General features: G+C 30.4%; 6 protein-coding genes and 1 long non-coding RNA gene across 13 annotated transcripts; 3 read left to right on the top strand and 4 right to left on the bottom strand.

Moving 5' to 3' along the window:
- Positions 1-767: 767 nt before the first annotated feature.
- LOC108738874 (protein salvador homolog 1) lies at positions 768-3,511 on the top strand. The gene is made up of 8 exons (XM_018472491.2): positions 768-1,052; positions 1,107-1,299; positions 1,355-1,493; positions 1,556-1,868; positions 2,462-2,642; positions 2,708-2,889; positions 3,203-3,335; positions 3,419-3,511. The coding sequence occupies exons 1-8, from the start codon at positions 962-964 to the stop codon at positions 3,486-3,488; spliced, it is 1,302 nt and encodes a 433-aa protein (XP_018327993.1). The 5' UTR covers positions 768-961; the 3' UTR covers positions 3,489-3,511.
- A 63-nt stretch (positions 3,512-3,574) lies between these two features.
- Positions 3,575-4,581, bottom strand: LOC108738901. Its single transcript, XM_018472515.1, has 2 exons — positions 4,343-4,581; positions 3,575-3,746 (listed from the first exon to the last, which is right to left on the bottom strand). The coding sequence occupies exons 1-2, from the start codon at positions 4,563-4,565 to the stop codon at positions 3,616-3,618; spliced, it is 354 nt and encodes a 117-aa protein (XP_018328017.1). The 5' UTR covers positions 4,566-4,581; the 3' UTR covers positions 3,575-3,615.
- A 54-nt stretch (positions 4,582-4,635) lies between these two features.
- LOC108738853 (protein fem-1 homolog B) lies at positions 4,636-20,444 on the bottom strand. Of its 4 annotated transcripts, none has more exons than XM_018472483.1 (9): positions 20,302-20,444; positions 19,969-20,152; positions 19,701-19,912; positions 19,305-19,645; positions 18,778-19,231; positions 18,617-18,655; positions 18,111-18,328; positions 17,801-18,024; positions 4,636-4,721 (listed from the first exon to the last, which is right to left on the bottom strand). In XM_018472483.1, the coding sequence occupies exons 1-9, from the start codon at positions 20,416-20,418 to the stop codon at positions 4,714-4,716; spliced, it is 1,797 nt and encodes a 598-aa protein (XP_018327985.1). In that variant the 5' UTR covers positions 20,419-20,444; the 3' UTR covers positions 4,636-4,713. The 4 variants fall into 4 exon arrangements, with proteins under 4 accessions (XP_018327985.1, XP_018327962.1, XP_018327967.1 ...); XM_018472460.1 differs by lacking the exon at positions 4,636-4,721 and adding an exon at positions 16,686-17,030; XM_018472474.1 differs by lacking the exon at positions 4,636-4,721 and adding an exon at positions 17,042-17,718.
- Positions 4,914-10,435, top strand: LOC108738833 (tubulin polyglutamylase TTLL5). 3 transcript variants are annotated; one of them, XM_018472433.2, is made up of 12 exons: positions 4,927-5,111; positions 5,180-5,297; positions 5,451-5,558; positions 5,940-6,211; positions 6,404-6,646; positions 6,774-7,050; positions 7,111-7,514; positions 7,603-8,043; positions 8,965-9,127; positions 9,191-9,341; positions 9,398-9,564; positions 9,977-10,435. In XM_018472433.2, the coding sequence occupies exons 2-12, from the start codon at positions 5,209-5,211 to the stop codon at positions 10,146-10,148; spliced, it is 2,487 nt and encodes an 828-aa protein (XP_018327935.1). In that variant the 5' UTR covers positions 4,927-5,111; positions 5,180-5,208; the 3' UTR covers positions 10,149-10,435. The 3 variants fall into 3 exon arrangements, with proteins under 3 accessions (XP_018327948.1, XP_018327935.1, XP_018327942.1); XM_018472440.2 differs by lacking the exon at positions 5,451-5,558 and having other exon boundaries at positions 4,928-5,111; positions 9,977-10,434; XM_018472446.1 differs by lacking the exons at positions 8,965-9,127; positions 9,191-9,341; positions 9,398-9,564; positions 9,977-10,435 and adding an exon at positions 8,438-8,729 and having other exon boundaries at positions 4,914-5,111.
- Positions 10,695-11,563, bottom strand: LOC108738909. The gene is made up of 3 exons (XR_001938057.2): positions 11,087-11,563; positions 10,916-11,030; positions 10,695-10,830 (listed from the first exon to the last, which is right to left on the bottom strand). It is a non-coding gene; the product is annotated as an uncharacterized LOC108738909 (long non-coding RNA).
- On the top strand, positions 11,561-12,627 carry LOC108738885 (charged multivesicular body protein 4c; the record flags this gene model as incomplete). Its single annotated transcript, XM_018472497.2, is given in 4 exon segments — positions 11,561-11,741; positions 11,862-12,039; positions 12,095-12,336; positions 12,436-12,627. Coding segments are annotated over 4 exon segments (654 nt in total).
- A 90-nt stretch (positions 20,445-20,534) lies between the features above and the next one.
- LOC108738894 (MIP18 family protein galla-1) lies at positions 20,535-22,299 on the bottom strand. 2 transcript variants are annotated; one of them, XM_025977651.1, is made up of 6 exons: positions 22,189-22,299; positions 21,891-21,994; positions 21,751-21,830; positions 21,513-21,696; positions 21,353-21,452; positions 20,535-20,623 (listed from the first exon to the last, which is right to left on the bottom strand). In XM_025977651.1, the coding sequence occupies exons 2-5, from the start codon at positions 21,988-21,990 to the stop codon at positions 21,358-21,360; spliced, it is 459 nt and encodes a 152-aa protein (XP_025833436.1). In that variant the 5' UTR covers positions 21,991-21,994; positions 22,189-22,299; the 3' UTR covers positions 20,535-20,623; positions 21,353-21,357. The 2 variants fall into 2 exon arrangements, with proteins under 2 accessions (XP_025833436.1, XP_025833435.1); XM_025977650.1 differs by having other exon boundaries at positions 20,610-20,697.

A 22,299-nucleotide genomic window follows, 5' to 3' on the forward strand; every position in this document is an offset into this window, starting at 1 on the left:
ATAATCGAAAAGTTTTAACAGAAAATATTTAAATTAAATATCAATTTGTTATTAAGTAAAATTTTCAAAGGGGTAGGTGGAATTAAGATAAAAAACAGAATAATTATTGTACAGAAGCTGTATAATTTCTTTACATCTTTTTTTATGACTGATTACACAAAATTACATAAAATAAAATTTGCTTTGCAAATTAATTACAATTATAATAAAAACAACGTATGAAGACCAACAGATACGTATATCAAATAACAATACAAACAAAATATTTAAGAAATAACACGTTCTAACTACTTATAAAAGTTAAAAAATAAAACACCTGTAAGATAAAGACATGAAAAATCTATAAAATTTAAACGAAAATACAATAAAAAACATCACATTATACAAAAACTGTCATATCTTACTATTTCAATAAAGATTAGAGAGAAAGAGCCCCTCTAACCCTCTGTGACCAACACCTCGCCCCTTATAGCCACCCTATCCACCTAAATTACTCCTAGTTATTAAAATTACTAACAAAATTCAATTTTAATTAAACAAATATGTTCAAACAAATCAATTTAGAAAAGTTTTAACCATCAACGTAAATACGATTGTTATAATGTGACAGTTTCACGATTAATCTAATTTCATAGCGCCACCTATCAATTGGATGGAAGAGTGCGCTAAATATTTATTTTTTATATAAATGAATAATTTTGTAATTTTTACGCACTTTAAGTTTACATACGTAATTATTTAATCAAAATGTACAAATGAATCGTAATTTTTTAATCCTACAGAAGGAATCTTGTCAAGTTGTATATGTATAGGTTATATTTACATCGGATGTCGGAGTTTCTATTCTAGCTTTTAGATGAAGGAACTGAAAGTTATTAAAATTGAATTAAAAAAGATATATTTAATTTATAATTGATAAACGTGGTGGTGGTATATAATGTGCATCCATTAAATTGTGAACATGTTATCTAGAAAGAACAAAGATCTGAGAACAATAAAGGAAGGCGTCGAAGGAAAGTATGTTAAAAAGGATGTCCCACCTGGAATACCGAGTACGTTTACTGTCTTATTTTTTGTAACTCTCGACTTAAAATTTATTATTTTAGTTATCAACGTTTGGACTACAGAACCAAAACGTAGATTATCAACCCCAGCTACACAAAGTTCTTCTGGGAACAATGGCCAACCAAATACTATTCAGAAATTTGGAAATCAAAAAACTACTGTCAGTGATGTCGGATTAGGGGCACATGAAGGAAAGTACACTCCCAGTTCATCTGTACCTGACTTAGCAACACGGTATAACAGTAGCATAAACAAATGGACTTAAATCTAATGATTTTATGCCTTTTAGATTTGCAAATCTATCAGTAGGATTAACAACTAACGAATCATCTACTTCTACACATAATGGTGTGAATCATAATATTCCACAATCTTATACATATCCAAATCATTACATAAATTCTTCCTACATATTTGATAACTCATCTGTAAGTAATGCTTAATTCATGTTGGAAAGTGTTACATTAATTTTATTTGTAACAAAACACAGAGCAATGCAAACTATGTGGAAATAGATCAGATATATCCAATAAAAGAAGCAAATTCCAATACTGCAGCTGGCTATAAAGATATGAATTACAATCAAAATCATTCGCCAATATATCAAAATACAATTGAGACTGTTAACATGGGAAGATCTCACAATCAGTATGCCATAGAGACAAGCAGAAACCAGTTAACTTCACCTATTTATAGCAATTTAAATGCAGAAAGATATCGATCTCATTCTGATGGAATGACATATGGAGAGCTTTTGGCTCATCAATTAAGACAAACTTTTGATAGATCTGAGAATAGTCAAGGTAAAAGAACATCAGTAATTATTTTTACTGTTTTATATGCTTTAGAATTAGTCTCATTAATTTTTAAAAGTATAACTTTCCATTTGTAACTAGTAAGTATTACTTTGAAATCCTACTAGTTAAAGTGGAACTGGAAGTACCACACAATGAATTAAAGAGTTGTGAATTAGAAATATTGAATAAATGAAGTTTTTAACCCTTTCAACTCCATACTAATTAACTAAACACAAACTATTTTCAATTGCAAGGTATTGACAATAATTATTTCAGTACACACTTCTTCAAGTGGAACATTAATTAATTAATTAATTAATTAGCTTAATGAATTAATTAATTTTACAATTTAATAGGATACGTATTTTATTTTTTTCTTTTTTAATATTTACTTACATTTAGTTTCTTCGTAAATAGGATGTTGAAAAAAAAATGAAGAAAAAAAAATTATTTTACCTTTAACTTTTTAATTTTAACTCTTCCAAACCTTGAGGAATATACTATTTTAAATTTATTTCTACTTTAAATCAGAAATAAAGTTAAAGTTGCAAAAATGCATACATATACATATGTACATGTTTCCACTTACTTTTTGTTAGAGCAATCTGAAGAACTGCCACTGCCTCTTGGATGGTCGGTGGACTATACATTAAGAGGTCGAAAGTATTACATAGATCACAATACAAAGACGACTCATTGGTCTCACCCACTGGAGAGAGAGGGTTTGCCAACTGGCTGGCAATGTATACAGTCACCAATTTATGGGGTGTACTATGTAAAGTTAGTAAACATAACATATTAATTAATCCCTGTATATGTGAATTTTAACGTTTTTACTTTTATAGTCATATAACTCGTCAAGCTCAATATGAACACCCTTGTCTGGTACCTTGTTATAATTACCAATCAGAAGTGAGATATTTGAACCCGCCAAGACACACTCATTATCAGCCTCACAGCGTTCTTGTTCCAGCCAATCCATACTTGCTAGAGGAAATCCCCCATTGGCTAATAGTTTATTTCAAAGGTTAGTAAAGGAACTAGTAAAGAATTGAGTAAAAGATATAGTTATGAAACAACTACTATGCCACTACAATTTATACTTAATTCGGCTTAATTATTTATTAAATGCTTTGAATAGTTTAATCATTTATTCCAGAAAAAATTAAATAAAATTAGTTACATCCTTTCTCTACTTCTGATTTTTAAACATTACAATGAGGGAATAAATGGATACTATAAAGTGTGAAACAAGACAAATATTTTTCAACCTCTTTTTAAATTACCTATTTTTGAAAAATGCAAGAATCTCTAATTATGGTTATTTATTTAATTTTTAGCAAGTATAGAGCTGGATCATAAGTTAAGATGGGATATGTTTCGTCTCAATGAGCTTGACTGTTACAATGCCATGCTAACAAGACTTTATAAGCAAGAATTGCAAAAGATTGTGATGCGTTATGAATCATATAGGTAATAGGAAACAACTTTACTCTAACAAGAAATAATACATACATAACGACACTACTTTGATTTAAAAAACATTTATATTGCAGGTCAGCTTTGCTGGTAGAAATGGAGAAATTCAGAAATCGAAAAAGTACTCAAAACATGCTTCGCCACTGATACAAACTTATTTATTCCTACTTTTAGTGCTAAATATCCTGCTTTCTATTGTTTGCAGTAGTTGTGATCTTAAGTATTTAAATAGATTTAACTGACGAATTAATTAATTACCAATTAATTTATGAATTCAATCAGTTTCTGTTTTGTCAGTGCCAGTTTCATCAGTTTTGTTATGTATTTCATAGCTGCTTACATCTAAACCAGATACTTTAATGACTTTTGAATTTTTAATGCCCAGTGCCCTTGAAAACTGCTGTGCTGTAGATAATAAGAAATAAAATTATTTTACTAAATTTGTTTTACTTACAATACATCTCAAAGTTTTTAAAGTAAATAAGCAATTACACAAAAAGATTACTATTTCTTAGCAGTTGAAAGAAACATGTTGCTGTGCTTTTCTTTAAAGAGATTTGAAACACTTCAAATATAATTCAAATCATAGAAAAATAAACTGACTGAATTATTCTATTAATTGGACATCAAACATACATGTTATATTACTAGTTAGTACCACTGCTAAACTTTCTTGTTTTTAATGCTTTTGTAGTATAAAAGGAATACAGTTCATTAATTAAAACAGATGAATTACGTAAACACAAACATATTTTTCCCACATCAATGAGACAGATAACAGTTAATGAAAATAGATTAATGAAAATTTGTATTGATAAACACTTGCTTATTATTACTGTCTGGCTTTACCCCTTTATTTTTCTTTCAGTAAGAAAGCAAACCAGCGCAAACTTTAATTTAATATTTTGAAAAAGTATTGACCTACAATTGATTCACACATGATTGCATAGCCTCTACGTAGTTTTAATGTACGTCTATGTCTTATAAAAATTAAATCGTACCTGAAGACAAATGCAATTCTTCGTCTGTTTTGACACCATGATACTTCGCCCAATCAAGTTTTCCGTTATATGCAGCAAAACACACGACTCCGAAAGCATTCCAAGCCAAAAACATATATGAAAATGAAAATACCCTCTTCCAATATTCAGCGTCAGTTTCTGCAATTGGTCTTGTATGACGTCTAATAAATCTTCGTAACCAACGAAAATTAAATAAGGTCATTATTATATTACTGTCTTTTACAGTTAATTTTTAAAAACATTTTTTAAATGCAAAGGTTATGCCAGAATATTTAAGGTTATGTACTTAATGTTATGTAAAATGTCGTGGCTATAATACAGTCAGTCGAACTCTACAGCTACGGCTATGGTCACGGTCCTGCAACATTTATATCAAATAATTGTTTCATAATTACTTAAAAAGGGGAAAAAGCATAAGTACTTTATAAAAATGTTTATTTTATTTACTCTTCATTCTCTTTAAATTCTCACTGTCATTATCTATAAGCGATATAATTCAACTGTGGTGCCAATGAACACACACGTATGATTCAACAGGGACGTTGTCATCGTCACTAGTGATACTACTGCAAACACATAAATAAAGATTGGCAATTTTACACCACTAATTTTGAAGTAATGTCAAAATTTCAGTTAAAGTAAGATATAGAACACCTTTAAATAACTAAAAATTATGAATGGTTAAAAACTTTTATTTTCTTACTTTCAAATAACATTTAGAAAGTAATAGGTTGGGTGTGTTATTATGGTAAGAACAAAAAATCTGTAACCATTTTTGGAAACATTTGTCAACCTGATTTAAAAATTAAATTTTAGGTATCGTGTATCACATTAATTTTGTAAAGATGGAAAAGAATAATGAGGAATCTTCAACTCCTGAGGCAAAAAAATCAGACTCTACGGTTTCTGTTGACTCAATTGAAATTATCAACGAGTAAGTCTCATTGATATTTACTGTTCAATCCTAATTTGGTTACTGCACTACTTATTAAAAAAGACTTGCCAACTAACAATTGTATGATACATATCAGCTTTATGTTTTGAGTTACTAAAAAATGTATAATTTTCACTTGTAATACCAATTTAGATTATTGGATAAACCCATCAAAGATATCTCCCCTGACTCCCCTTTTAATCAAGATTCTGACTATTGGAAGGTTGGAGATTTAACACTTAAGCATTATTGTTTTTCAAAGTACGTTCGTAGTTATTGGTCACAACACAACTGTTATAACTGCTTAATATAGTACTCATTTTTATATCAGCTGTTAAACTCCAACACTAAACACTATAACCCACCAGATACTTATTTAATATTAGAGTAAATGTTTGTTATAATTACTTTATCTACAATTCTTTTATTAATAGTTAAAGTATTGACCTACAATTTGATTAGTTTCTTCTGTTAACATAAAATGTCATTAATCAAATAGAATTGACTTTCTACTATCACAACTATTAGTAAATTGGTCTGTAATTTCCCAATATGATCTTATTACATTGTAGATTAGATTAAAATCTTTAAGTGTTACATAATTCGTTGCTATAAATTCATACTTTTTATATAAAATGCTAGAAAAAATGGTGCAGAAGAAGATGAGCAATGGTTAATTGGAGGTCCTTTGGGCGCTAAAGGTGCCTTATTGGTATTTAGAAGTTCTGCTTTAGCTAATTCTTCCCCTTTATCAATTCAACGTATGCCAGCTTACAAACTACATATAACTTACAAAGTATCACAAGCAGAAACAAAACTATTATCTAAACTACTAAATGCTCATGGTGTCTCCGAAATAACCAATAATTCTTGTGATTTCAACCTTTTGTGGACAGGTTCACACCCTCGCCCAGGTGAATAGTAACACCTATTTTTTTTTAATCTTACTTCATTCATCTAATTCTATTAATGATTCACTGAATTTGGCACATTACTTAACTTTATAATTGCGTTAATTTTTTTCGTTAGTTTTAAAAATTGTTAATAAATGAGAAATTTTAATCACCTAGGTTAATTAATATGTTGTAATTTTATTATCATTTTAGGTCTTTTGAGATCGTTAACAGCACATCAACGTGTCAATCATTTTCCCAGATCATATGAATTAACTCGAAAAGATCGTTTGTATAAGAACATTGAGAAAATGCAGCATATTAGAGGATTAAAGAATTTTAACTTTATTCCTCAAACGTTCGTAATGCCTGGCGAGTTTCGTGATTTATGTTTAGCCCATTATAGAGTTAAAGGTCCTTGGATCGTTAAGCCTGTTGCTTCCAGCAGAGGACGAGGTTTTCAGTTACCTTGCTTGTTTTTAATATTAATTATTTCACGACCTTGTTAATATAAATTAAATTTATTTAAAAGACAATCTTGAAATTAAATTAATAATAAGAATACTAAAATATGGTATTTCAGGTATATTTATTGTTGAAAGTCCTAACCAAGTGCCTTTGGATGAACCTGTTGTGGTGGCCAAATATGTTAATAAACCTCTACTGATAAGAGGCCACAAATGTGATCTTAGATTATATGTAGCTGTTACATCTTACGATCCGTTACTTATTTATATCTATGAAGAAGGATTAGTGAGATTTGCGACTGTAAAATATGATCCAAACCCCAAATCCCTCTGGAATCCTTGCATGCATCTTTGCAACTATAGTATTAATAAATACCACAGTGATTATGTTAAGTAAGCAAAGTTCACCAACTCTTTGAATTATTCTATATCCTGACACTTATCCCTTTTAAGGGCCGATGATCCAAATGCAGAAAATGTTGGCCACAAATGGACTTTAAGTGCATTACTTCGACATCTAAAAACGGAGGGTAAAAATACGTCAAATCTGATGTCGCAAATTGAAGATATGGTGATAAAAGCAGTTCTGGCATCAGCCAGTTCTATCGTTTCCGCTAGTCAAATGTTTGTTCCTAACCCGGCTTGTTGTTTCGAACTATTCGGCTTTGACATTTTAATAGACGAAGGTCTTAAACCATGGCTTCTCGAAGTCAATTTGTCCCCCTCGTTGGGCTGTGATAGTCCCTTAGATGTTCGCCTGAAATCTGCTATGTTGGCAGATCTTTTAACTTTAGTTGGTATTCCTGCAGTTGATCCTGTTCTTAGATCTCCATCAACTACATCAAATACTTCAAACAGTAAGTATTTATTTTCATCTTTGTAATATGTCATTGGACACATGAAAATGATTTTATATCAAAGAACAATTAACTTTTCATTTCCTAGAGCATGTAAGACACAATCAAGTGTACAGAATGAAATTTGCGAGTTGTCGAAGAGTCCATTCGGCGGATGGTTTGAGTTCAAAGCCCTCATCGTCCAGCCAGAGCAGTCGACATTCTTCCAATTGTTTGTCTTTGACTCCGGAAGAGTCGCGCATTATTAAATCGGCGAGAGCTCAGTTTGAGAGACGTGGGGGTTTCGTTCGAATCTTTCCGACAATCGACAGTTGGGCAAAGTATTCCTGTTTTCTGGACACGATATCGGGAGTGCCAGTCAACGGCTTACCTACCGGTACTTATGGTCTGGTCGTGCCTCATAATTACAATTTGCTTCTCTTTCAACATCTATTTCCTGGCGTTCCTTTAACGACTAAATTACACGATAAGGAGATAAACCGATTGACTGACAGAAAAAGTAGCATGGACAGATCCAAAGAACCGAAAAGTAAGTACTTTTTTTCTTTATGATACCTATATTACCTCCACTTTTCTTTAACTTCTTTACTCCACTAGATGTGCTGATACTTCTTACATTATTAAAAAAACGCTTTAACAGTAATATTCCCACAATTTTTCATTACTACCGTCTGTCTATAGGACTGCAGTTTTCTGTGCTGTATTTTGTTATTAAATAAAGCAACTATTCTAAATAAACTACAAAATATGCCGAATATTTAGAACAAGCTTCAAGTAATCAGCTGTTATCTACATATTAACAATTTTATTATACACATTAAAATCAAAATAAGTATGCGTAGAGAGAAGAAAACATTTCAGACGATAATAGGGAGAAAAATGACTTAGTGTTGCGATGGCAGCAAGTTTTTTAATTGTCGTAGGTCTTCCAAAACGAAGAACAGAACAAAGAAAACCTTTTAAAAACAAGGATTCGGGAGATTCAAAAGTGGTAGAAAATGTTTCCGTAACATCCAAGGATTTCTTTAAATCGATAGGTCTAAATAATATAAAGCGAAAAAGAAAACTGAAAAACAGTCGTAAATCTGATGACGAACTGGATCGTTGCTACTTGGCTATAAAAAGTTATTTCGATTCAATGGATAATGAAAATGGCAAGAACGGATTGGAATTCTAAATAACAAATGCATATGCTTATTATACGCTGGACAGTTACTTCTTCATGTCATTTCTTTAAGTGTCTTATTCTTAAATAGTCATTCTAAATATATTTATATTAAAATGTGATGTGTTTAAGAGGCAACGAACGGGTTGAATAGATGTAATTAAGGAAAAAATGTTTGTTAAAATAATCTTAAAGAAAAACTCCGCAAAAATATAAAAAATACAAGAAATTTATTAAAATGTCTCTGTATTGTAAGTTAAAACAGAAAGCTTTTTTTTCTTACAGTGACTATCTCAAACCGTCAAGATAGGTATGAAAGGCAGCTAAGAGAAGGATATAAATCTTCGTTAAACCAAGATGAAAAATTACCACTACCACTGAAGGAGACTCAGTCGGAAGAAATAAAGAAGCAAGTTTTCGAGCTTATGAAAAGTGGCAAAAAATTATCGTAAGTTTTTTCAGTGCACATATTCATAATTAACCACTGCGCTAATTATACATCTAATTAAAGGCAAATCGAAGCCCGGAAAATGTTCAGTCAGTACCTTGTACGAATACTAAGAAGACTATCTTCTTCTCCCAATCAAGAGGGGCACATAGAAATTGTATTTCGATTTTTACAAAGGGCATCAAGTTACGTAAGATTGCCATTCTGTATTAAAGTAAGTGTAATTCACAGTTGTTTCCATTACAATAAAATAAATTTATTTCAAATTAGATGCCACAAGCCAGTCTCCTGATGAAAGATAAGGCAGCTATTGTAGCCAAACAGTTAAACGATTTTCTACATTTATACAACAGAGAAACTGAACTTTACTGTACGGTTTTAGACAGTCCCAATCAACTACCTACCGAGTTATTTACAGAATTTCTTGAATATGCCAGGTGAGTTTCAAAGTATTGTTTTATTAAACAAAAAAATGAACATTCTCCACAAAGGAATACCGTGTAGGCTAAATTGTTTATTTCTGCCATTAATTTATTTTTAAAGCAGTCACTATTATTTGACATAATGAATCATATTTTTTATGTAAGGTACTACAAACGAACTAATTCATTTATCTCCAATTTTTATGCCGAAAGTTGCATTTGTTTACAAGTAATAAAAAGGATTAACACAGTTTAATTTCTACTTGTATTTTAGTTATAAATAAATGTTAGTAATAATTTGCATAAAAAAGGTACAAGACACCAATAGCTGCGGGGACAGGTCATTCCTATATTTACCCGAACCCAAAATTTTTTTGTTGAATTATTTAATATTTATTTTTATGATGAAAAATGTTATCAATTTTAGAGAAAGTGATCTTGAAGAAGTATTAGCAATGCAAACGTTGCACACAGTGCCAAAGAGTCAAGCAATCAGTAATGCATCTCGTATACTTAAGAATGTACCGGTCACAACGGTGCCTATGATTCCTAAATTTTCTACTACAAACACCAATAAGGTAAAGAAAACCCAACCGTGACTTTCTACTACAATTTAAAAGAATTTTACTTATTGAGTATCTACAATCTGTTATATCAGACAAACACACAAGTTTTAATATTTTTTAGAAGTTTTTTCAACTATTAAACCAATTCACCAAAGTCACGATATTTGTACTGATTGTGTTCCTTTTTTTTTGTTTTTAATGTGTTCACAGTAAAGCACCAATAATTTAGTTTCTACATTTTAGTAAGTTTTAGTAAATTTATAACTGAACATTACACGACCTAAACAGTTTCAGCAGAATCAAGTACGTACTTATTTGTGATTTTCTACAATTTTTATTTATTTATTTATTTAACTAGTTTTTTGTTTAAATATTTCATACAATATAAGTACTTAAGTTCTTNGGTAATATACTGGCTTGCAGAGATAATAAATTCAAAAGCAGAAATTAGACTTTCTGATGAACATCAAGACTACAAATGGCTAACATTGGAAGATGCTTGTAAATATGGAAAATACCAAGACTTGCAAGACATGCTTAAATCATTTAATACTTATATTTTGACAAAATTAGTATGATGTAAATTTAAACACATATGTTACTGATTTAGATATGTAATTTTAATACTTACATCACATGTAGTTTAATTTCCAACCAGTCCCTGAACAATATGAAAGTCATACTGTTGGCAAAGTTCTTTAGAGGATGTAACATTCTAAATGAAACAAATAAAAGTATTCAGATATTACAAATATTTATTTTATTAAATTTTAAGATTTTGATACATTAATTATACTTACTATAATTATTGTTTATTCTTTTTATTTTCTTTTGAGGGTAACACAATTTTTCTTTTTAAATTTATAATATCTTCAGAGTCATTATCGTCCTCATCATCTGTTGAAGTAAAGGGACCTGAAAAAAAAATATAATTACAAATTATTCGCTTAAAACACAGTGGAGGTAAGTACTCTCTGGGGTGCTACTTTCTTTCTTGTCCTTTTCAACCAGTTCTGTTAAATAATTATTTACATCTTCCTGGAGGATTTTGATATCCTGCATTAGCTGTTTTACAGATGCATCTACCTCAACATTTCTTTGATTATCATAAATTACATTTTGATTTTTTCTAACGACCACACTCATTTCGTATTTTCCATCCATTTTGCGCTTTACCATAGATGACCATAGATAAGCGCTTTACGATTGGCAATCTGGAGCGCCTTTTTTCCCCCAAAGTCTTTCTGTTAGTTAGGAACTACGAACTCTGTTGAGTAAATAAAAAACCACTGCAGGTTCTGATGACATTTGTGGTCTGACATTTTCGTTGTACTTGGATTGTTGTGGTGTTGAAGTTTGTGGTTGCGTTGCGTATTAGTCATTGTTAATTTTGTAAAAATTGTCCTTATTTTTTTAATCTGTATAGTACAAACTAAATCAAAACAATGAGCTTTTTTGGTAAAATTTTTGGTGGTAAAAAGGACGACAAAGGCCCTACAACAGGAGAAGCAATACAGAAACTTCGTGAAACTGAAGAAATGCTTATAAAAAAGCAGGAATTTTTAGAAAAGAAAATAGAACAGGAAATTGCTGTAGCTAGAAAAAATGCTTCGAAAAATAGAAGAGGTAACAGTAATAAGTATATATACTTATGATTTTTTATATGATGTGAGTCATACTGCTCATTATCAGTAGACCCTATATGTTTGTTTTCAATTCATCAAAAATCTAGTTTTGTAATTTCAGCTGCAATTCAGGCACTTAAACGAAAGAAGCGTTATGAAAAACAATTACTTCAAATCGATGGTACTCTCAGTACAATTGAAATGCAAAGAGAAGCACTGGAAGGAGCAAACACAAACACTGCAGTCTTAACCACAATGAAACAAGCTGCAGATGCTCTTAAGGAAGCCCATAAGCACATGTTTGTACCATTATAAAATTGACAAAAATCCAAGTTTTATGATAATTTTTTACAGGGATGTTGATCAAGTTCATGACATGATGGATGATATAGCAGAGCAACAGGATGTGGCAAGAGAAATATCAGATGCAATTAGTAATCCTGTTGCCTTTGGCCAAGATATGGATGAAGATGAATTAGAGAAGGAGTTAGAGGAATTAGAACAAGAGAATCTTGAAAATGAGTTACTGAAGGTTGGACCATCAGCTGAAGACTTACCGGCAGTTCCCAAGGGTGAAGTTGTTAAGCAGAAACCAAGTAAGTTTAGTAAAGTATTTTACCCATGTTATAGTATATTAGCATTAGTAGTAGTAGTTTCTTAAGATAAATTAACATTTAACTGTTTTATGCTTACAGAAAAAGTCGAGGAAGATGATGATATGAAGGAATTGGAAGCATGGGCATCATAATCCCTTAAATTGTTAGCAGTTAAAAACAAATGCTTCTACTTCACTGTTTGCACTGAAAGCTACACAGAAATGTATTATAACTCTTGAGTAGTAAAAGTGATTAAACTAAAACTATTAGTAAGAAAATGATGTCTGCTTGGTTNAAAAGATGCAGCCAAAGACGAAATATACATTTAAATTTAAAATAGTATGCTGTATGCATAATATACTCGTTTCTCATCACAATTAAATAAATTACTAATTTTATTCGATTAACGTTAGTTCCTACTAAACTGATTTTTATTTTAGAACGATTATATAGCGTAAAATTGTGTTTAAATTATTTTTGCGATAAAAGATATTTTTCTGTAAAATAAATGCGAAAAAAATGTGTACTATTTTTGAAATGATTCTTATAAAAAAATGCGATACTTTATGTAATGTAAATTTAGTACAAATATTATTAAAAAATTGTATTAAGAACGATATCGACAGCAATAATCTTTAGTTATTTACACTTTAATTTGTTTGCAAAAAAATTGTATTAATGTAGTGAATGTGCAGCTATACTGTACGCCAATTTGAAGTGAATTTTGATTCAAATGAATGAAATTAATGTCTCGACTAAAACGATCAATATACTTTGTGATAGTGTACACAATGAAAAAAAATTACAACGAATAAATTAGATAAATGTATTGTTTCAATGTATATAGTAGGTTTTTTGTTGTCACGGTTTTTTATAATTATTGTAAATCTACAGTATATTCCAAGTATGATTTATTAAAAACTCCCCCAATAAACAAGGAATATATGATCCAAACAAACTTAACTTATTGAAAATTTTAGTCGGGACATTATAAAAACTGACTACAACTTACAGTTGCACGCAAAATGCATGTTAGTTATGCAAAATAATCTGTCTACCTTTAATTCAACCAAACTGTGGGACAATTTACACCAAAAGATATTAAACGATGACGAAACCTGCAAGTTTGCAATCTACTTTTTGTGTCTACAGTTAACTTCAATTTAAAATACATATTTATAAAAATAACAGAATATATCCATTACTACTACTACTACACGTTTTTTAAAGTAGTTATTGCAATAATCAAAGTCGCGTTTATTAAAAGCCTGCACCATAGTGAAAAATAAATAGTAAATATAGAAAGGATCTTATGACAAGTCTTCAACAAACGTGTGTAAGAAAAAGATTAACCAAATGTCAAATTTTTATCACTTGCATTCGAATAAATGGAAAAAAAATTGCTTGCAGTGACCGCTACAGATGAAGTGCCTACGTATCTGGGGATTCGACATTCGAGTTTAATGGTCACAGTTTCGCTAGCTTTCCTAGTTGGCATACTCAGGGAATGTGACGAGGATGTAGAATCCTTCGCTGCGGTTGTTCTAAGGTTCAGCAGAATTCTACGCCCTCGCCCTAAGTATGCCAACCAAAAATGGAGGGGCCATCCTGAACCACGGCCATCAAACCTGAATATCAAAGCCAAAGCTTCTATGAAAGCCTTAACCTTTCGATATCTAAGTTTGTCATTAAAAAAATTCAAATTAATGAAAACTTGTCATAATGCTCCCTATTAATTCAAATTTTAATGCTCTTTTAATCCAGTTATATAGTCATTTTTTGAAAATATAAACGTTTGTGATAGTGATGTACGGGTATTACATGGAAAGAGATATAAATATATCACGTTCACTTCTGCAAACTGTAATCAGTCCGTACTGAATGCTTATGAATAGCTGTATATTTTCTCTTAACAAAATAAACAGTAGCAGATCTGAGATAGCCGCATATCTAAAATTTGGTGGCTTCATTTTTCCGGCTTTTACATAAATATATAGACAATTTTAGCAGCTCAAATTTGAAATATAATAATTTTAATAAACCGCATAGTAAATACGTATTTACGCTAACATTGTATGTTTGCAACTAGTTTTCTACACGTTGCTTTAACACTTGTAGCACAAATTTTGTACTTATTTTTATAAATCGTAGCGTATAAGTCATTATTAATTATTAGTCAAGTGTAGTTGTGAAATTATATTTATTTTTGATGTTCATATTTATAGTAATTATTATCATTTTATTATTCGTACTTGTTATATATATATTTTTGTTCAAATTTAAATGTTTAATATACTCTTTCAATGTCTTGTGCAGCTTTATGTAAAAGTAATAAATTCGTTCCCCTGATTCAATAAAAAGATATTTTATAAAAAGCAAAATGCGAATTATTTCTTCAAATATCCGTAGAAATAAATAACCGAGAGAATACGAAAAGTTAGAAATTAAAAAGAGGTCTTAAGTGCTTTACGTCAAAATGTGCTACCTAAAGTTTTTTTTATACTTGTTTTGTTGTTAATTTAAAAGCATAAGGAGCTTTAGCTCTTTTTCTGAGTTAACTGGCCTCCTAGATTAGCATCTGTTATAATAAAATATTGTCTCATCAAAAAAAAAGCGATAACAATCATTTGTATTTTATTTAACCTCTGACTGGGCTTTATTAAAAATATAAAAATATCTACAAACATGTTAATACGACGTTAAAATGAAAATAACAGGAAGACATTTCTGATCCGGCCCTCTATATGTGATATACATAACAGCAAAACAAGATTTATTTCCAAATTGGTAATAATAACTGAAATAAACTATAGCACTTTAACGAAAAATGTGTTATTTACAAGAATAATTTAGATATATGTATATATGTAACAATTATTTATAAACAGGCACATTAACAACAGATATCACAAGTAAACTTATAGTTTACAAAATCACTTCATCGTTAAAATCACGCAATACTTTTTCGTGCTCTTTCTTTTGGTATTTGGATTCGATGTATTTATTACAACAAAATAATTACGTTCACAATCAAATAATTACTTAAAAAACCGAAACTAGTCTACAAACCCAACGAGCACAACAACTTTTATAACGATAAAGCAATTTACTAATGTATTACTAATTTTTTACACTGCTAACTGTAATTTTGTTTATTTCATGTCTCAGTTAAATGCTACATGCCGTATCATCTTATTTATTATTGTTTCATAGACATGTTATTACTAGATGAAACAAACCTAAAGAATACTTCATAAACACTTGAAGTGTTAAAAAATCGCCCAAATGAGTAAAAAAAACAGGAATTGTTCCTTTTTAATTAATTTCCTGTAAATAACTAACACCACATAATACAGCATGTAGAACTACAATGAAAAACATCTTATAATTGAGCTTAAAAGACGCTCAAATAAAAAAATATGTAGTTTAAGCAATCTTAGAACACATTTTTTTTTATAAAATTTATATATTAAATGTTCAACAGTCTCAATATTGTGTAATTAAATTAATAACAGTTATATTTCATTCGAGAAGTAATAAAAAAGCAAAACGTGCAGCGTCAGTATTGTAAGACAAGTAGTCGTCGATTAATTTTTAAAATATTTCACCGAGTTCAATGAATTAAGTTCACCGAACGTTTAGAAAGCTACAGCATTCGTATTGGATTCAAGAAAATTTTATAAAAGTTACTATTTTCCTGCTAATACTCAATAAAATTTGTACACATTAAATATGGCAACAGAAAATATCATAATCGTATGGCTTTAAAAATACTGAACTCAAAGAAAAAATCGTTTGCTTATTTTTCAAAGCCAAACAAAAAGTACTGTACATATATAAATTAAAAATTTAGCTGACTAAAACAAAAAAAGTGAAAAAGGTATCAACTAAATTTCTGAAAAATTCTTCAGTAATTTTAATTATTTTATAGATTTTGTTATAAAAATTACATGAAAATTTCTCGTTTTTGTGTTGAAAAATTCAGGAAGATCATTTTGTTGTGCTTTTAAAACATCCGCATAAAAATCAAAATACTACACATAAACAGTTGTAAACCTAGGAAACAGATTTTTTAAAACATATAGTTCAGCAACCTTCTGTTCCCTTGGCTTAAGATCAATTTCAAGGTTGATGTCTGAAAAGTTCCTAGCTTTCCCGTTCCACTCTATTTAAAGAACATTCCGTCATAATAATAAATCCGTCGCAGTAAATTTAGAAATTTCGCAGATCTTTTACAATGACTAGCCAAAAATACCCCGAACGAACAACTACCTTTATTTTTAAATGCGTTATACAAATATCAAAACCAGAAAATAAATTGTCTCTTCTTTATCGGCGACTACTTACTGTAGATGTTAAAAAAAAATATAACGATTTGAATAAATTAACAAAATATATCGTACATATTGACCAGCTAATTTCACTAAATCATAAAAAGTACAACACAATTGTCTATATAAACTCTAACTGAATGAATATATGCACTTATAAAATAAAAATAATTGGTAATGAAATAAAACCGCTTTTTTACAACTAGCCTTGCTTTATACTTCCGGGTCCGTGGAGCTCGATAAAAGCTTCCAGGGATTTGGGGACATGCCCCTGGTACGTTAGGTTGTAGTTTTTAACAACTTTCGCAGCCATACATTTCAGACTTAATTTCGCTTGCGCTTTCAGTATTATTTCTGCGACACCTTTATTTAAAGGAGACATTGTTAATTTATTATTAGTAATTGTAAAGGATCTTAAAGAGCGTTAATTGCTAGCCAATGAAAAATGAAATGTACGTAAAATGTGTAAACTAACTTAAAAACATGATGCGATACTACAAAATATAAATCAGCCGAGTACCGTTTAAATAAAAATTAGTAAAACGTCTCACCAAATCACTTTAATTAATTATTCATTGTCCGTTTTAATTTTGCTTCTATAGCAACAATAAACCTTAAAATTGAAACATGACGAAAATATTTCAACTATTCCTAGTCAATTCAATTGCACTTAATAAATTTTAAGTCTATAAAAAGGTTACTTACAACTGTAATATTCGATTCATTTTTGACGATTTATTTGTTTGAAACGAGGTCAAGCATCTGACCAAATTATTTCGGTAATTGGTACATTTGTTATTTATAATATGTACAGAAAAATGAGTCAGTAATAAAAATATTTTTTCAGCATAAGGGATGCTGTATTGACTATTGCATTTAATAGAATCATAACTGAAATTCTAAGAATAAAAATTATTTTAATGTGCTAAGAGGAAAAACGTCAATTTTAGCGTGTTGACTGTAAAGGAAACTTACAAAAACGTCCTTTACATTTTTTAATGTTATAAATATTCGAACCTGTATGTAGCAGTATGTAGTAGTATGAGTAACACTGTTAAGAAATTAAATAAATGTATTGCGTTTTGCGAAAAAAATGAAGCGCTATAAACAATAGTAAAAATTTAAAAACTTACCTGTTGCTGAAGAATCTAAAGGGGTCTCTCCCCTGCTGTTGACACAGTCTGTATGGGCACCGGCTTCGGTTAAACAAGTAATTATTGAATGTAGCGTTTTAAAATCTGATAACGGTTTATGATAATTGACGATTACATGTAATGGTGTGTTCCTTTCTGCATCCATAGCATTCACGTCAGCTCCACATTGAATAAGTAATTTTGAAGTGTTGGCACATGGAAATCTAAAAAATTAAAATCATTAATTTTTGTTATTCCTCGTTAACTATTTGTTTCTTGGTGTTTTCATTAATTGGTAGTTTAGACATACTTGCATATATCGTTTGTGTGAAAATCATCGACTGGCGTTTCGGGGTTGCAAGCCAAGTGCAAAAGAGTCTGACCATCCCTAAGGGCCAACTGAAGTTGATTTAAAGTAAACACCATCTTGTTGATACTAAACTTTTCTTGTTCCGAACATTTGTTCAGTAATTTCGTTAAGATTGTAAGCAAATAAAGTGTCGTGGTAAGATTCCCCTCTAGTTCTTCCTATAAAAAATAAAAATTTTTGATCACTCCAGTTTACACTTTCGACCTAATTAATTGTGAGTAATGAGTTAAATTAATACCTGTGTGATTTATTTTGATTAAAATAATGCAACACAAATGATGCAAAAATTCCAAAAATGTAAATATAATATTTGTATTCACATTTATGTAATTTTTCCTAAATTAAAAAAAGCGTTCAACACAAGTCGCAACACATAAACACATTTACAAACCACAACTAAACAAACTTCGTTACTTTTTGTGCTACGTTACGAGCCAATGACTTACCAAGAAACAGGGATCAAATAATTCCAAAATTATAAACAACTATGGGAAAGAAAAAAGAGAAACAAATTAAAGAGGCAGCTTATGCAACAAGAACAGTGTAATTCAAACATTAAACCACACTATACATAACTAAGGATTCCTTCATAAAATTGTTTACTCACCAAAACAGTTTCTGGGCCTGGAGCTTTCATTCTCTCCCTGTTCCTATGCAACTCCGTTATGGCTGCGTTCAGTACGTGTATAACATTGCTTATGGGCAAATCTACTCCCACATAGAGCATCTGAGAGAACACTTGGGCAAATCTCAATAAATCTTTCACGACTGAGATACGATTTAATTGACGCAATTCTAACGCATGCATCCACAATTGTATACATCTATCGAAACGTGCATTGTCTGCAAATACGGCTCCTCTAAAGATCACCGAATGAGGCACTTCTGAATTGTGCCTGCCCAAAATCCTTTCTCTTATTGTCAAGGATTCCATGTGCAAAGCATTCTGATTATTTTTGATAGCCACAAGCTCAGCTAATGTTTGACACTCAACCCAATTTTCATAAGCAGGAATTGGAGGACCCAACTTCTTCTTAATTATATTGTCAGGGTCACTGTATCTATTAAATTATATAAGTTTATAAATAAAATATTAATATTAAAGAGCCAGAGCAATCAAAAATTTTTTCTCACCTTAATTCCATAGATTTGTATAGAAACTTGTAGGCTTGTTCAAGACAGTAGCTGTCTTTATCATTGGCAAAGGAGGCTCCTAACAGTTCCAATGCTTCTATTCTTTCTTCCTTTGTTATCTCAGGACGTTCTAGTAAACATTCTACCACATCTGCTCTTGTTCTTTCAGCAGCAGCTTTGAGAGCTGTCATACCAACTTCATTCTTGGAAAATTTAGCATTGTACTTCAATAATTCCTTAACAATAGATACATGACCACATTCTGCAGCAAAATGTAAAGCTGTAGCCCCACAATGAGCCTGTTCATTAGGATTTGCTCCATTCTCCAAAAGAAAACTAACCTGCAATTATTAATTTTAATTAAAAGTTACAAACAAATAAAAATAATGTACTTACAATATCTAAATGACCCTTGTATGCTGCTATCATTAAACAAGTGTTGTTATATTTATTTGCAATGTGTATGTCAGCTGAATGGTCTGTTAGATATTTAACAATATCCAGGCGACCATCAAAGCATGCAGCCCTCAAAGGAGTAGAATTTGTACGTGTTGGATGATTAACATCAGCACCTGCCTTAACCAATGTCTTAACAACATTTAAATGCCCTAAAAGTAAAATAAGTGGCTATTTAAATTGTCAAGAAGAGTAAAAGAAATAATACCTGCCCCAGCAGCACACCACAAAGCACTTGCACCTTCAATAACATAACCGTCAAACTTCACTGTACCCTCACACTCTAAATCAGGATTAAATCTGGACAAGATCATTTTCACAACTTTTTCGTGACCGTACCTTGAAGCGACAATCAAAGGGGTACACCTTTGCCCATCTTCTTCGACAACGGACTACAAAAAAAATTATTATTTACATTGCCGAAAGTGTATTGTGTCGTTGTATAGTTGCATGTATAAAAATAACATTTTACTAACAAAGAACACATGTCTTGTATTAATGCTAAATGCGACGTAATTTTTTCAAAAATCTTTCCACGTACCTGGTTTAATAACTGATTCACATCATTTTTGTTTTTATCACTCAAAATAGTATAAAATGTCATTGCCATTCCATCTCGAGCAGCATAATAAACCCGATTTCTAAAGGATTCGTTCATCTTCCACCGAGTTGCGGCAAATCTTGTGCAATCACACAACTTCTACTTTGAATGTCACTCTCACCTCACAAAGAAAGCAAATTAAAATAAAATCACGTTGTTGCTTCGTTATTCCTGAAAATTTTGACGTAAACGAAGATGTACAAAAAGCTGCTGGCACTGCAAGCTGCCAATTGTTACTCAGCGACATCTATCCCCCTGTTACCTGAAACATCGCCACTAACATCATTGCCAGATTGAAGAAAAATTATGGAAGTGTATATTTCTTTTATTATTCATCTAAAAAAAAAAGGATTCTTAGGATACACTACGTGGACGGACGCGTTTTAAGGAACTATTCATAAATTACGTAACGCAAATTGAAGAAAGGGGGCCAAAATTGATAGTTTTTGCGTTACGTAATGATGCAAAAATACAATATACGTTTATAATATAGCTACAACGTTTAATCTCCAGTACGTTAATTAATGAATATAATAATTTCAATGAGTCAAAATGAATTCAACTTTATTTCCCAGCAAAATAAATACTTTATTTTACGATTAAAATTAAGCTTATTATTTTGTACATTTGGCAACACCCGTGATTAACTTAGCAAAAATTAGTTTTGGAAATAAAAAAATATATTTCTCTAATAAATAAATAATTTAGCCTCAGACTAGTCGTCAAAATTTAGCTAGAAATCATGAGAATGTAATAAGTCATTATAAAAGCAATAATGACAAAACAGCTTTACTTGTCTGTTTATCTACCTTATTTTAGAGATGTAATCAAAAATAAATTGAAAATCGTCCAACTTTAAATTAGTTTCTCAACCTATATCAATGAATGAGGCATAAATTATTTAAGAAAATTTCTTTTTAATAACTTTAATAAAGATATTTAAAAGAAACATGTCTTACAAGTACATTATTATAATGAATGTTATCAATACCATTTTTAGTCCTCCTGTATGCACTGTTCAACCACTTTTTTTAAATTGGGATTTTCCATTGCTGCAGCAATTCTTTCCTTATCATTTATTTGTTTATTTACTACAAAAGATTAAAAAACAAACCTACAGATAATGTTGTAAAGAATTATATCAATCTTACTCTCATTTTCTGAAGCATGACCTCCTTTTTTAATAAAAATATCCAATTTAAACTTGTAAGGAACTGTTTGCTCCAATTTTATTCGAATACAGAGACCGATTAATGTTGCTAATGAGCAATGAGGAACTGTTGGATTGAATTCTATCCTAACAACGTTTAAATTTTCAGCTACTGATTTTCGTACCTTAAAAAGGAATCACTAATAAAATGGATTGATTCACATTACTTACAAATGCACCTGCACTCCGTTTTCATAAACAACTTTCAACTCTTCTAAAGTATTTGGTTTTTCTGGGTCTTTAATTGTTCTTATAAAACCTATTTAGGTAGGTATTAAAAACAATGTTCAAAATTGAAAATAACACTTAAATTTCTTACCATAAATAATATTTCTAAGTTTCTCACAATCAATTTCTGGATAAGATGGTTTACTTGCAACAGTTGTTTCAGACTTTCTTTGAAATAAGGAGAGAAACATTATACTGAAATGAAATAAGTTGATTTTTATTGTTGTAAAAGAATGCTACATCTTTAAGGGGACTTAAAATGTAAAACTAAAAACATGATGCTTTCACAACTAACAATGGCTTCCTTTGTGGATAAATCTTAATAAAAATATGGCAAATAAATAATTATGTAAAGAGATGATAAATAATTGTAATAATCATAAAAATACCTTTGTTCGAAAATTGTATGTAACTGTGATACCTATTATACAAATGCAATATGCACAGCTAATGACGCTATGACGTATGGCACATGCATGGCGTCTACAAATCAGCTGATT

This window comes from Agrilus planipennis, unplaced genomic scaffold, assembly GCF_000699045.2.
Source record: "Agrilus planipennis isolate EAB-ADULT unplaced genomic scaffold, Apla_2.0 scaffold25, whole genome shotgun sequence".
NCBI classification, from domain to species: Eukaryota; Metazoa; Arthropoda; class Insecta; order Coleoptera; family Buprestidae; genus Agrilus; species Agrilus planipennis.

What these genes read in the sequence shown, in the direction of transcription:
- LOC108738874 (XM_018472491.2), top strand. Translation starts at nt 962, where the DNA reads ATGTTATCTAGAAAGAACAAAGATCTGAGAACAATAAAGGAAGGCGTC. An exon ending in TATGGGGTGTACTATGTAAA is followed by an intron (nt 2,643 to 2,707) that starts GTTAGTAAACAT and finishes TTACTTTTATAG; the next exon opens with TCATATAACTCGTCAAGCTC. An exon ending in GCTAATAGTTTATTTCAAAG is followed by an intron (nt 2,890 to 3,202) that starts GTTAGTAAAGGA and finishes TTTAATTTTTAG; the next exon opens with CAAGTATAGAGCTGGATCAT.
- LOC108738901 (XM_018472515.1), bottom strand. Translation starts at nt 4,565, where the DNA reads ATGACCTTATTTAATTTTCGTTGGTTACGAAGATTTATTAGACGTCAT. An exon ending in AGAATTGCATTTGTCTTCAG is followed by an intron (nt 3,747 to 4,342) that starts GTACGATTTAAT and finishes TATTATCTACAG; the next exon opens with CACAGCAGTTTTCAAGGGCA.
- LOC108738833 (XM_018472433.2), top strand. Translation starts at nt 5,209, where the DNA reads ATGGAAAAGAATAATGAGGAATCTTCAACTCCTGAGGCAAAAAAATCA. An exon ending in TACCACAGTGATTATGTTAA is followed by an intron (nt 7,051 to 7,110) that starts GTAAGCAAAGTT and finishes ATCCCTTTTAAG; the next exon opens with GGCCGATGATCCAAATGCAG. An exon ending in CAGATCCAAAGAACCGAAAA is followed by an intron (nt 8,044 to 8,964) that starts GTAAGTACTTTT and finishes TTTTTCTTACAG; the next exon opens with TGACTATCTCAAACCGTCAA.
- LOC108738853 (XM_018472460.1), bottom strand. Translation starts at nt 20,418, where the DNA reads ATGAACGAATCCTTTAGAAATCGGGTTTATTATGCTGCTCGAGATGGA. An exon ending in TATTTGATCCCTGTTTCTTG is followed by an intron (nt 18,329 to 18,616) that starts GTAAGTCATTGG and finishes TATTTTTTATAG; the next exon opens with GAAGAACTAGAGGGGAATCT. An exon ending in CACACAAACGATATATGCAA is followed by an intron (nt 18,025 to 18,110) that starts GTATGTCTAAAC and finishes TTAATTTTTTAG; the next exon opens with ATTTCCATGTGCCAACACTT.
- LOC108738894 (XM_025977651.1), bottom strand. Translation starts at nt 21,990, where the DNA reads ATGTTTCTCTCCTTATTTCAAAGAAAGTCTGAAACAACTGTTGCAAGT. An exon ending in TTTATGAAAACGGAGTGCAG is followed by an intron (nt 21,697 to 21,750) that starts GTGCATTTGTAA and finishes TTCCTTTTTAAG; the next exon opens with GTACGAAAATCAGTAGCTGA. An exon ending in TCATGCTTCAGAAAATGAGA is followed by an intron (nt 21,453 to 21,512) that starts GTAAGATTGATA and finishes AATCTTTTGTAG; the next exon opens with TAAATAAACAAATAAATGAT.